General features: G+C 42.4%; 1 protein-coding gene across 1 annotated transcript in view; it reads right to left on the bottom strand.

Moving 5' to 3' along the window:
• Window positions 1-12776, bottom strand: part of LOC117534271 (voltage-dependent T-type calcium channel subunit alpha-1G-like) — a gene marked incomplete at both ends in the record, with an annotated part of 79026 nt that overhangs the window by 21149 nt on the left and 45101 nt on the right. Inside the window, 4 exon segments of the mRNA XM_034198466.1 lie at window positions 7189-7233; window positions 8683-8875; window positions 9955-10044; window positions 10145-10270. Of these exon segments, the coding sequence (XP_034054357.1) occupies window positions 7189-7233; window positions 8683-8875; window positions 9955-10044; window positions 10145-10270 (454 nt within the window).

The following is a 12776-nucleotide window of genomic DNA, read 5'->3' as shown; positions in this document are numbered from 1 at the left end:
GTGGTGAAAAAGCAGCAACATTTCTTTTGTGTAGATGATCCTTCTGTTCTTACTTCACAACAAGTCCTAAAAATCGACCCGTTTACAAGAAGGAAACTCCAATTAACTCACTTATAGTTTAATCTATGAGTAATATCTAAATCTATTTCTACTGTAATTTACAATTTCTACCAGAATGATAAGTTTGATTGCATATCAATTAGCATACCAACTTATGCTAATCCACGTTCACTACTCTGATTCTAGCGTTAAAAATCAAATATATCGAATACAAATTGTCATTTTCAACAGCAACTCGCCCAGACAGTACAAATGATTACCATACTCCGTTTACAAATGGATATGTGCTGCATGTCCAACACAAACAGTGCTATTTGTACTGAAGGCCTGTCCTTGGTTTTAACACATATATAACTCAGAAGATGTTAAGACAGCGTTTGGTTCAGATAACTCCCTGCTTGGTAGAGATAAAATAAAGTCCACGTCACGTCTCTTCCTTACTAAATGCAGTCTGCCACTCGGCTCTGTGCCGCTCTTTCCTTAACATTCCTCCACATCAAATATTCATAGAGAAAGTTCTCAACATGAAACATTCATAGCGAGTGTTGTTAGGGCAGCTTTTCAATCTACAAACTGCATGTTCTGTCGCAGCAATTATTAATATTGCAACACTGCCTTACACTGACACTAATGAGACTTTTTTTATGCCTTCAATTACGTTCGATTTTCCTTTTCAAACGTCATCCATCAGTCTGTGCTGTCAACTGTTCAGTAAGAATCACCATCAGTCATTTAGGGCTGCAGTTTTATAAATAAAATCATTTATTGAAAGTCTCCTGGAGGCAAATTAGCTTCATTAGCTAGCATTCTGGACAGGCTTGTGGAGGAACAGATTACATGTAACAGCATTCTGTAACCAGGGTAAAATAATAGATCACTGTTGTTAGGGAATCATTTGCTCAGGTATTCAACCTTTGACACAGTTCATCGTCTTCTCCTTTCACTTTCTCAGGGGTGTCAAACTCAAGGCCCGGGGGCCAAATCCGGCCCGCGGCTTCATTTTCTGTGGCCCCATAAGAGCTTGCAAAGAATATAATATGTTTATTATACGGTTACATGCTACTTTACAGAAGCACGTTGCCCATAAACTACATGTCCCACAATGCATCTCAAATTTGACTTTTTTTTTAATGTTGCTTTTTTTTCAAAATGTTAATTTTTTCCACAAAATTCCACTTTAAAAAATCATTTTGTGACATTCTCCCTGAAGAGACTTGCAATTATTTGCCCTAGACTTCTGCTTTCAGAAGTAGTTAGTCATGAAGTTATTACCCTATCCGATAATAATCCAAAGCAGAGGCAATAATGTGATATAATACATTATTTTATATATATTAAATATTTGTATATGTGTATTTATATAGTCTTAACGTTTGCACCATTCTGCCTCCATACAACATTACTACATCACGAGTTTGACTTTTTCTTTCACAATTTAGGATTCTGATGTCAGTAGGTGGGTGGAAAGTAGAAACTGTGGCACATTCCCAAATAGTTTCAGTAACATAACTCCCAACTTATGAAAGATTCATCCCGTCGTTTAACACTTGACTTAACTCTGCCACCTACACCTTGTGGCATCAAACTTTAAAACCCCGCAGCGGCTGCAGCTTTGAGACTTTTTACAGAGATATGTTGGCGTCTCTCACTCTTCCTCAGCTCCTCTGAGATCTCCTCATCCTCTTCCTCCCCGAAGGACTGACGTTATTAATTACATCTCCACAACAGAGGAATGAAAAAAGGGGGGCAATGTGAAACTTCCGCTACATTCATCTCTGTTAGCGCTGACCCAGATACAACATGGGATTGGCACCGCTGTGTGTGTGTGCGTGCGTGTGTGTGTGTGTGAGCTAATAGATGAAGAACAGCTATTCATGGCATGTCAAGCTGCTTTGCATATACCCACACTGTTTTTTGGATATCTGTATGTGTGTGTGTGTGTGTGTATGGGTGTGGCCTAGCATTACTATCCTTGTGGGGACCTAAATATGTTTACACAGTCACGTGTGGGGACTTGCCTCCCTTATGGGGACATCATGGAGGAAGACTTGGTTAGGGTTAGGGTTAGGCATGTGTTGGCTATGGTTAAGGTTAGGATAAGTCTCCAGGAAATGCATGTAAGTCGATGTAATGTCCCCTGAAGTGATGTATACATGGTATGTGTGTGTGTGTGTGTGTGTGTTTGCAGTGAGGGGATGATCCTATTATCCTGGTGTTGTTGTTGACTGCTGGCCGTGTCAACGGAGATTAACACTTTGTTCACCCAACACATTGTCCATTACCTGCACTCTGTCGTAAGCTGACTTTCTGCAAAGGGGAAAACCTTCATCAAAGTTTTAAAGCTCTATTTGTATTCATTCGCTAACTCTAAAAGTGACTGAATTGAGATAGAGACTTCGCATAAGTTTCCTAATATTAAGGTTACGGTAGCTTAAAAAGGTTCAAAAGGTTAGAACACTTTGGGAAACTCAAAGTATGTATTTCCTCCATTTACCTTTGAAAACCATATTTTTTAAATAGTGTCCTGAATGTGAGAAAAGAGTTCAAACTGTCTGAACTCGATTTATTACTCGCTGAATATTTGCGATTTGCATTGAGAAATTAAAAGCCCAGCAAGAAAATGAGTGTTAAGATAAAGGTGAATCCTTACTGTAAGCTCCTTGTATTTATATATTAAATACAAGGCGTATTAAAGCTCTATTCTTTATTCAAACTGAATCCAAAAGTGTCCGACCTGATATAGAGAGACCGACATTTATTGGAAGCTTGGCATAAGATATTTAGATTGTCTTAAAAAGATTCAAAAGGTCAGAAAACTGTGAAACTCAAAGTATTTCTAACCTGCATGTGGGATATTAAAGTCTATAAAGTCTGGGTAACATTTGTGATTTGGAAATGTATGTTGCCACGGGAACATGCTGAGATACATGTTAATCCTTGCTGTAAGCTGCTTGTTAATACATTGCATAATAGGCTTGTTAAAACAGCAGGCAACAGATCAAGCCATCCACTAAACTCTACCACGGCCCAAAATAAATGAAACACCTCAGTGTGAAAGTGCTTTATCTCTGAAGAAACCTCCTAACATCACTCTCAAAGGTTTAAAAGGTCAGTAGCCTGTACCTTAAAGAGGACCTGTCATGCTATATTGGAAAAACATATTGTAGAGCCATACCTATACAAAACATGTCACCCATTGTAGCCATGCCTCATACTGCTCAAACCCCTCTTTTGCAGCCCTGTTAGAGACACGCGGATCTTCGGTCCTTAATAAATAAGAGGAGGCGGAGCTAATGCCTGATCAGAATTCTACCGGAGATAAAGTTACATTCGGTTGTGATAAAACGCCATCCTGTTCTAAACCACATCAAGGATTATCTCTGGAACAGTATGGAGCTCAAATGCTTTTTCTCTTGCGGGTTTATCCCAAGGTGAGTTCTTTTTTTATTTCCTACTTTTTAAACACGTGCGCTCCAGTACAGGTTAGCTCTGAGTGTTAGCGATGCTAATGTAAACAAAGACCAGATTACGTCCAAAACACGTCAGGCTTTATTTCAATTTTATATTTATAAGAAAGAGACATCTGAGATAGGATCTTTGGAAATATTCGAGTTATTAAAGTATTTCAAAACTCAATTCTTCATCAGCCTAAAGTTAGCATTTTAGCATGCTTCCATCATTATTTAGCCCATTTACTTGCAGGGAAACACGCAACTCTTAAAGTAAGAGACTTGTGACTGACTAGGATGTGTGTGTGTGTGTGTGTGTGTGTGTGTGTGTGTGTGTGTGTGTGTGTGTGTGTGTGTGTGTGTGTGTGTGTGTGTGTGTGTAGTTCTACCACCTCTCCCTTTCACCCCTATCTGCCATCAGACTACATTTTAATGTGCCTCCTCCATCACCTCCTAACCTCTCGTCTTTCCTGTCCTCCACTTCCTCCAGAGCACTGCAAACTATAGATAAGAGTCTGATCCACTGTGCATGCCCGCCCACACGCCCACACACACACACTGTCTGGATGGTGTATTCTCTGTGATTTGACACTTCTGTCATTACATTTTGGGTGAAAAATATCCCAAAAAAGCGGTCGCTCATGAAATGCCGCATCGGATGAACAAAGAGTCGAAGGGTCCTGACACTCATCCAGACTGAGGGATTGGGGTGAGAGCTGCTCCTGCATATTTTACAACATATTCTGCCACCATTTGCCCCATGACACACACACACACACACACACACACACACACACACACACACACACACACACACACACCACACACACACAACACACACACACACACACACACACACACACACACACACACACACACACACACACACACACACACACACACACACAACACACACACACACACACACACCAACACACACACACACACACACACACACACACAACACACACACACACACACACACACACACACACACACACACACACACACACACACACACACACACACACACACACACACACACACACAACACACACAAACACTAATACACACCTCTACAAGATTGCCATGGAAACAAGTTGCGACAATTCGAGCACTTGAACCAGAAAAGCAGTCGGAGTGAGACCTTTACGCCAAACAAGAGCCAACCACTTTTAACAAACCCTGATCTATAACACCTTGTACTGCTGTGACCTTTGTAGTGAGGTACATTCATGCACTTTAGCCAGAGCTTTGACTCCATGTTATCTCATGACTTAATAATGGTGTCCTACTATCTGGTAACCTAGAAAAAGATTGTTTCCAAACGACAGCTTCCTAAGTGTAAAATGTAAAGACCTTTTCAGGTACATAAACCAAAAAATGGCCACATTCTCAAAGCCTTTACGATCACATCTTGAGTGTGACTATAAATGTAATGGCCAAAAATAAAGGTATTCCTAGAAAGAAACCTATCCAAGCTCTCATTGTAAACAAACACACTATTTGGAGCCAATGATGTGGATACTGGGGTAACATTTACATATTCTGGCAATGGGCTTCTTAAATTAAGCTTTTAAGTGCAGCACAGACTCAATGGGAACATAACAGAATGTGCTTGATTGAATTTCCATGGTCGAAGGCTCTTTAATGGAGGCCAGTGACCTTTAATAGAGGATGTTATTAAAGACGTTAGCAACGGAGAGAATCTGCTCATGTAACCACCTGTACAACCTGATGAAGCTCTGTGATGTCTCTGGTCTACTGTAGAACTGCAATAAGCTATGAGAGACATTGTTCCTGTTGGTAATAATAACCAGACAGGTAAGAAACACAAGCAGTCAGGTGATCGGTAATGATTCCTTGAACTGTCCGTTGTAAACAAATGTTACAGTATGCAGACCTACAACCTTTTCCTAAACAACCGGACGTTGGAAAGATGATAGATCCTTATAACTTGGAGACCACATAAACTTTATCTAGCTCTATTATCAACATTTCTACTTTGTTTAATGACCAATTACCATCAGAACTCATGACATTCCCAAAGACCTCAGCTCTACTTTGTGCGAAAAATGTCTTTACCTCCTGCAGGGAGTTGTCAGCAGGATTACAGAAGAACTAGTGACCCGATCTTCACACAATTTGGTGAAAGGATTCATAAAAGACAAATTAAGAACCCATAACTTTTCCAAGCGGATCTGGATGGGAAACTCATCGCATTCATGGAACCCCTTTGGTAGACGTCTGCGATCTCCGAATGCCTTTCTAGTTAGTGAAGGTAAGGGAACTTTACCTGTTTATTGGATTAATGTTTTTTTGGAAAAGTTAATCGTGAAAGTTACAACACTTAGCTAAAATGGTTAGCTTCAAGTAGCATTGTGACAAAAGGGGTCTCAAAGAGCTTTTATTATCACTGCAGGCGACTTGCTTGATACACTTTGTACAGAACATCATGGCTCCTTAAGGATTAATCCCAAGACCTTTGGTGATAACCTGACTTTTCATATAGAGCCACGAGAAGGTGAACAGTTGATGTCTGATGATCACAGTGTTAGTTGTACTTGTTGAGTTTCTTGCCCTGTTTGCCCAAGATCTTAGTAATTGCTAAGAATTATTGGACTAGAGTGCCAAACTAGTCCTATGTTTGTTGCACCTTAGAACCATTTCCCTGTATCCCCTTTAAAGGTGGGGTAGGTAAGTTTGAGAAACCGGCTCGAGATACACTTTTTGTTATATTCCATGGAATGCTCTTAACGTCCCGATAGCAATGAATATCTGAAGTGCTTTGACAACAAATCCATAAAAATATCATCTATGGAAGCCGTGGCTTCTGTAAAAAGCATCGACCAATCATCTGAGCCGGCTAAAGTACCTGGATGGCCTACCTGCCTGTCAGCCTTCCATCTGGGCACAAACTGATCTCGTGCCCTCATTGGTCATGTGCGAGTTCGTGTGTGTTGGAGGAGGGGCTCTGTGAGGAAGTGGCAGATTTTCTTCCGGTTGTGTATTTTCAAATTCTAGCCACTCGAGCTGGTTTCTCCAAAATGACCTACCCCACCTTTAACCTTATAAATAGGCTATCAATAAAAATACCTCTCGAGTTATAAAGTGTACTGCGATCGGTCAGAAACTGGATGGATCAAAGCGTTAGTTTTACTGCTTGCCTTTCTTCCCGGATCTTAGCACCTTAGTACACTTAAATATAAAGGGATTTGTGTACAGGGAGAGTTCTCTATTGGTCAGAAACTGGATGGATCAAAGCGTACGTTTCTTGCACTGTTGCACATCCCAGGTCTTAGCAATAACTACAAATTATTGGACTACAATAATGTTTGTTGCACCTCACTCCCGTTCCCCTGAATCCCCACCTCTCACTTTCCCTCCCAACCTAACTAAGACAAGAGTCTTCTCCTCTGGTGGTGGTGCTGTGGATGGATCGCGGACGGTGTGGAAGAGCTGTGAAAAGACAAAGCCACGACAGAGAAAACAGGTAACAGCATGTCCAGCGGACTGAGAGCTGATGGGAGGGAGGCAGGGGGGCGATTCGCGGGATGGGGCCCTACCTCCCATGATCATTGTACTGAAAACCCAAGCCACCATGGTGGGGTGGTCGAGTGGTCGGTGGTGGTGGTGTGGGAGTTTAAAAGGAACACAGAACATGCTGGAAACTCTGTACCTTTCAATGTGCCTCCAGAGAGGGCCCAACCCGGAACCAATAAATCTAGAGGAATGAGACCGTGTTAGTCAGGGAGAAGCAGAAGAAAAGCAAAGGAAGGAAGAGATTTGAAACAGGAGAGAGTTAAAGAGAGAGAAAGAGGGAAAGAGGGATGGAGTAAGGCCAGAAGGAAGCGGTGCAAGATACAAAAGCTGGTTTTATGTTCCTATGATTTGTCTTTCCAGAGATTCTGAGTCCAGTTCTTTTGTTTAGTGACAATCAGGAAGGCCGTTGACTCTCAAACCAACAATCCTCAAACCAGAGCATTTACAACCACCTTACTAACTGTTTTCTATTTCCATAAGCTGTCTTTTTCTATAAGCAACCTTGACTGTTTGCGTACAAAAAAGGTTTCCTGGCGAAAAAAAACCAAGCCAGGTAAACAAGAAAAAGCAAAAACAGGGGAACAAACGAATGAAAGGATTTGTGTGCTATCAAGAAAAAGAGTGTATATGTATTCTGGGAAGGTTCTCGATTGGTCGGATACCATTGGGCAGACGCCTCCTGAAAAAGGAAGATCAATATCTATCTGTATTTCTCAAGAGTTGTACGTAAACATTTCTATCGTCAAATAACAATATCAAGTCATGAAGACGAACACTTTAAGAAACCAATAAAGTCCACTGCTCCTTTTACAAACTGAAAAAGAAAGTGCCTTAAGATTAAGTAGGGTAAAAACTATAGGCAGATGCTCGATGTTTTCACATATAGGAGGCAGTGGAAAGAATAAAAAACCAAACCAAGCCAACAACTCCTATACAGCCGGAGGGGAGGGGGAACTCCTACAAATCTCACCTTAACTAAAGGCAAACTAAAGGGGAGAATCTTCATGTTCTTCCAGAATTAAGTCCCTGCCCCTGCGGCTGTACTAAACCACATGCAGAAGAAGAGGGGAAGGGAGGGGGGTCGTCTTCGTTTTTTAAGGCGGTTAAATAACCAACGACTCCCCCTTCCTCTAGCTCTGTGTACCCACCACCATGCAAGCCCCTCCGTCAGCACTCACTGGGCATGCTCCATCCCAAGCATCTACGGTAGACCAGGCAAGGTGAGGAAAAAAGGGGGGATAGGATGGGGGGCTAAAAACACCAGAGGTCAGCTGTTCGAACCCTGCAAAAAACCGGAGATTATGGAAGCTTTCCTCAACGCCCAGCTGGGTCAATTAGACGCTGGAGTTGAAGGAGAGCTTCCGAAAGTCTGGAGCTGCAGAGCCAGACGAGGTGACCGCCGGACTGCAACGGAAAACTAACCCTAGAGGGTCTACGGGGGGGGGGAAGGGGGAAAGGATCTACCGCAGAGTAGCAACTGTAGCCGGGTCTAAAGCTCACTAATTGGGTTCTTCCGGATTCGGCCATACCAAATCAAAAAGCGGAAAGAATAAAAAAGGCTCAGGCTCAAATCAAGCAGGACTCAGAAAGATGTGGAAAGACTACCGACCAGCCAGCTCCTTCTCCTTACTCCGTCTCTTTTTCTCCATGCGTTTCAGTCTCTTCTCCTCCCTGCGCTTGGCCTCCTCGGCCTCTTGGTGGCGCCGGCACTTGTGGAAGTTCTCCACCACGACGCCCACGAACATGTTCAGCACGAAGAAGGCCACGATCAGCAGGAAGGAGATGAAGTACAGCAGCATCCACGGGTTGTAGTTCATGACCGGCTGGAACACAGGACACAAGGGATTTGTAGATTATTCAAGGCTTTTATTGTTCTTTGTACAAAGTGTTGGGAAAATCCTGAATGTCCTCTTCCAACATGAGAGCAACATGATTACAAAGGTATCAACTGTAGCTGTGAACATGACAGGATGTGTGATTACCTAGAAGAGCATCAGGACTGTTTGAGGCAGATGATAGCTATGTGATTAACATGATGGATTCAGCCTCTATGGAGAGAGACATCAAGCATGCTCATTTCTGACGTGGAGCTAATCTGAAGTAAACATTGAATACTGCTTTCTATTCCTCCATCTTGTGACTGTGTAACTCCCTCTCTTGGATATCAGCATGTGAAGGACACTGTTCAGGAACTAGTTGATGCTCTGTATGTGATGACTCCTTCCATTCTGGAGAGGATCACAGATACATGGATCCTGAGGTTGAAGCTCAAGCCGGGGACGAGTGATGTTTTTATAACGCATAGCTACAGTGTAGATATGTCAATGAAAATATTAGGTCACAGCAGAAGTCGCGTTAACCGAATATTTTCCATCTATGACAGATTTTTTTTAACAATGACGGAAAAATCTGAAAGCCGTCCGTCATTTTGACGGATTAGAACAAACTCTGAACAGCGCCACAGTTTCCCCGCAGCGAGGCTCCGGTGTTATGCCGTGTTATGCATGCCCGCCCAAAAGGAAATGATACAGTTTCCAAACCTAACTTTGCCGAACAGATCATTGAAATGTCTGGGAGTATTTGCTTTGCGCTGTGCGCGATCCCACGAGGTGCAGTGGGCATGCATAAACGGCGCTAACAGTCCCCCGTTGACAGTTCGAGCGTGAACCCCCCCCCCCGGCAGAGTTGTGTACCAGCCGACGGGTAATAATGGATTTTGACGGAAATATTACGATCCTGCCCGTCAAAATGATCGTAATATTTCCGAAAAAAAGCGCAACCTCTGGGTCACAGGCTCTTCCAACAGTGCAACACAATAAAACTGATAAATAGTTAAAATAGTGCAAGTAAATACAAATAAAATATAGAATAGAATGAATGCCCAATGTTTCATTATAGTCACCTGTTGGTCAACTCCTACAGCGTCCAGTCCGTAATACATGATGTCCACCCAGCCGTCTTTGGACGCCAGAACAAACAGAGACATCAAGGCCTGAGAAATAGAGAAGAAAGGACATATTTCTTGATCATGTTCGAAGTATTTGAATGTATTGTTTGTATTATCAGACATCTTGCCATTTGCGAGGCCTCACCTGTCCAAGGTTGTCGAAGTTGTACTTGTGTCTGACCCACTTCTTGTTGGCCTGCAAACAGTCCGACTTGTTGGTGACGTTTCCGATATCTTCTCCTTGACAAATGAAGAACTTCCCCTTGAAGAGCTGGGGAGAAAAACGCAGATTTGATTTTACAGTCAGATTAAAAAAAGTGGTTTCGGGAATTTCTAATATCATCTCAAAATACATTTCCAGATGATGCATACAATTTCAAATGTATGTCTAGTGATTCTACAGTAACTCTTATCCACAAGTTCCTGTATACATGAGAGACAAGTATGCCAGTGGTGGAAAAGTTCTATTTTGACACAATCAAGTGGAAAAAATGTGACGAAAAGGGAGCTGAGCCAGAAGGCAAAGCTCTCTGTCTACCGGGCCATTTTGGTTCCTACCCTCACCTATGGTCATGAAGGATGGGTCATGACCGAAAGAACGAGATCGCGGATACAAGCGGTCGAGATGGGTTTTCTCCGCAGGGTGGCTGACGTCTCCCTTAGGGATAAGGTGAGAAGTTCGGTCATCCGGGAGGGACTCGGAGTTGAGCCGCTCCTCCTTCGCGTCGAAAGGAGCCAGTTGAGGTGGTTCGGGCACCTAGTTAGGATGCCACCTGGGCGCCTCCCTAGGGAGGTGTTCCAGGCACGTCCAGCTGGGAGGAGACCAAGGGGTAGACCTAGGACCAGGTGGAGGGATTACATCTCTTCGCTGGCCTGGAGCGCCTTGGGATCCCCCAGTCAGAGCTGGTTGATGAGGGGAAATAAAGTGTGGGGCTCTCTGCTGGAACTGCTACCCCGAGACCCGACCACGGATAAGCGGGAGAAGATGGATGGAAGTGGAAAAAATGGTAAAAGTGGATCTACTTTTCCATAATTGCATCCTTATTTAGCGCCGCTACACGTATCAATGGATTCTTTATTTTCATTAATAATAATAATAACTTTATTTGTATAGCACCTTTCATATAGGGGATTGCAGTTCAAAGTGCTTATATATACATTAGCCATGTAAACAGTTAAAAAAACTGCATATTTTTTTACTTAAACAAGGTCCTACTAATTAAGATCAGTCTCATTAAGAGAAGAACATTTTCCAGTTGCTTCAAGTCGTCTAGTTTATCCACATTTAAAGGGACAGTGTGTTGGATTCGGTGGAATCTAGACTTCTTAGTAGAATCTTTGATATACCTTATCTGTGTATTCCTCAAACTTGCAACTTAATATGTATTCCTTATTTACTGTAACCTAATATGTGAATATGCTGTAACATTATGCACTGCTGTTTGCAGTTCTGGTTGGATGCAAACTGCATGTTGTTGTGCAATGACAATAAAGTTGAATCTAATCTAATCTAAAGACTGCAATCAACTGAATGGCCACTAAAAGGTTTTTATTTCCTTTAGTTAAAGCCAGGATAGCCGATTGTCACCACTTCCGTTTCTGCAAAGCTACGCTACCTGGCTGCTAGTCATATGTTTGTTTCACTTGGAAAACAAATGTGTGTTTTTACCCCAGACTAAGGATATCAAAGGGATGCTAGCAGCTTCCAAACCTCTTGTGCACATGTGTCAAACTCAGCCAAATCCGGCCCTTGGTGGATTTAATTTCGGCCCGCAGGATAATTTCTAATTCCTATTAGATCTGGCCCGCCGGTATATTGCACGCACACCTTCACTCCATCCTGAGGGTCTCCTCCGCTCAGAGCCTGAGCCCAAACATTGATGACCTTGCACCCAAGATGAGACGCCAAGTATCTGAACTAGCATCACAGAGCAGCACACTGAGTTCAATGGATGTTTCCTTCTGCACTTTCTCTCAGGACAACAGGGCATGTTTGGTTTTCTCTCTGAGGGGAATAGTTTTGTTGAAGCTGTTGTTGGCCTGTGGGGAAAATGTACTCATAAGAAATGACTCTGGAAAAGCTGCAGATAGAGCCATGAGAAATGAATGCAGCTGATTATTTAATGTTTAATGTTGTTTTTATAGGCAATAATTGAAGCTTTGTTAGTTCCAGGTTTAATATGTGCAATAAGTTCATTTCAATAAGTTCTACAATAAACATTGAACCAGTCCGGCCCTCGACTAGCACCCATTTTTAAATGTTGGCCCACTGAGTATGTGAGTTTGACCCCCTGCTCTAGTGCAAAAGACAGTAAAGGCTCCTTGGTGAATAATAAACCAGACATTAATCACAGGTCAGTGAATGTGTACTTATGTTCTGGAAACATTACGACATGTGAAGGTTGAGGGCTATGCAGTGAACTCCCCGCCCCTCTTTTAACGACCGACAGCTTGTTCCTCCTCATTAACCCTTTGAGATGCTGCTTCACTTATACAGAAGGTTTATGGACGTAAAGACGCTGATGGACAGGAGCCTGAAGGCCACACGGCTCGTTGGGATTGCTGTGTCCTCGGGCTCCTCCATCCAAACCAGATAAGCATACATTAAGCTTTTCTTACTTTGTATTTGTCCGTTTATTTCATTTTACAGAAGTGCTTTAATTGTTAATAACATAATTAGATTTTTATTTCTTATATATATATATTTTTTTTTTTATTCTTCTCCAGAGCCACTATTTCAAGGACGCTACGTCATCGAGTCCCGCCGAAGGACTGTT

The sequence above is a fragment of the Gymnodraco acuticeps genome, unplaced genomic scaffold (assembly GCF_902827175.1).
Source record: "Gymnodraco acuticeps unplaced genomic scaffold, fGymAcu1.1, whole genome shotgun sequence".
NCBI classification, from domain to species: domain Eukaryota; kingdom Metazoa; phylum Chordata; class Actinopteri; order Perciformes; family Bathydraconidae; genus Gymnodraco; species Gymnodraco acuticeps.
This window is presented reverse-complemented; position numbering and strand designations above follow the sequence as displayed.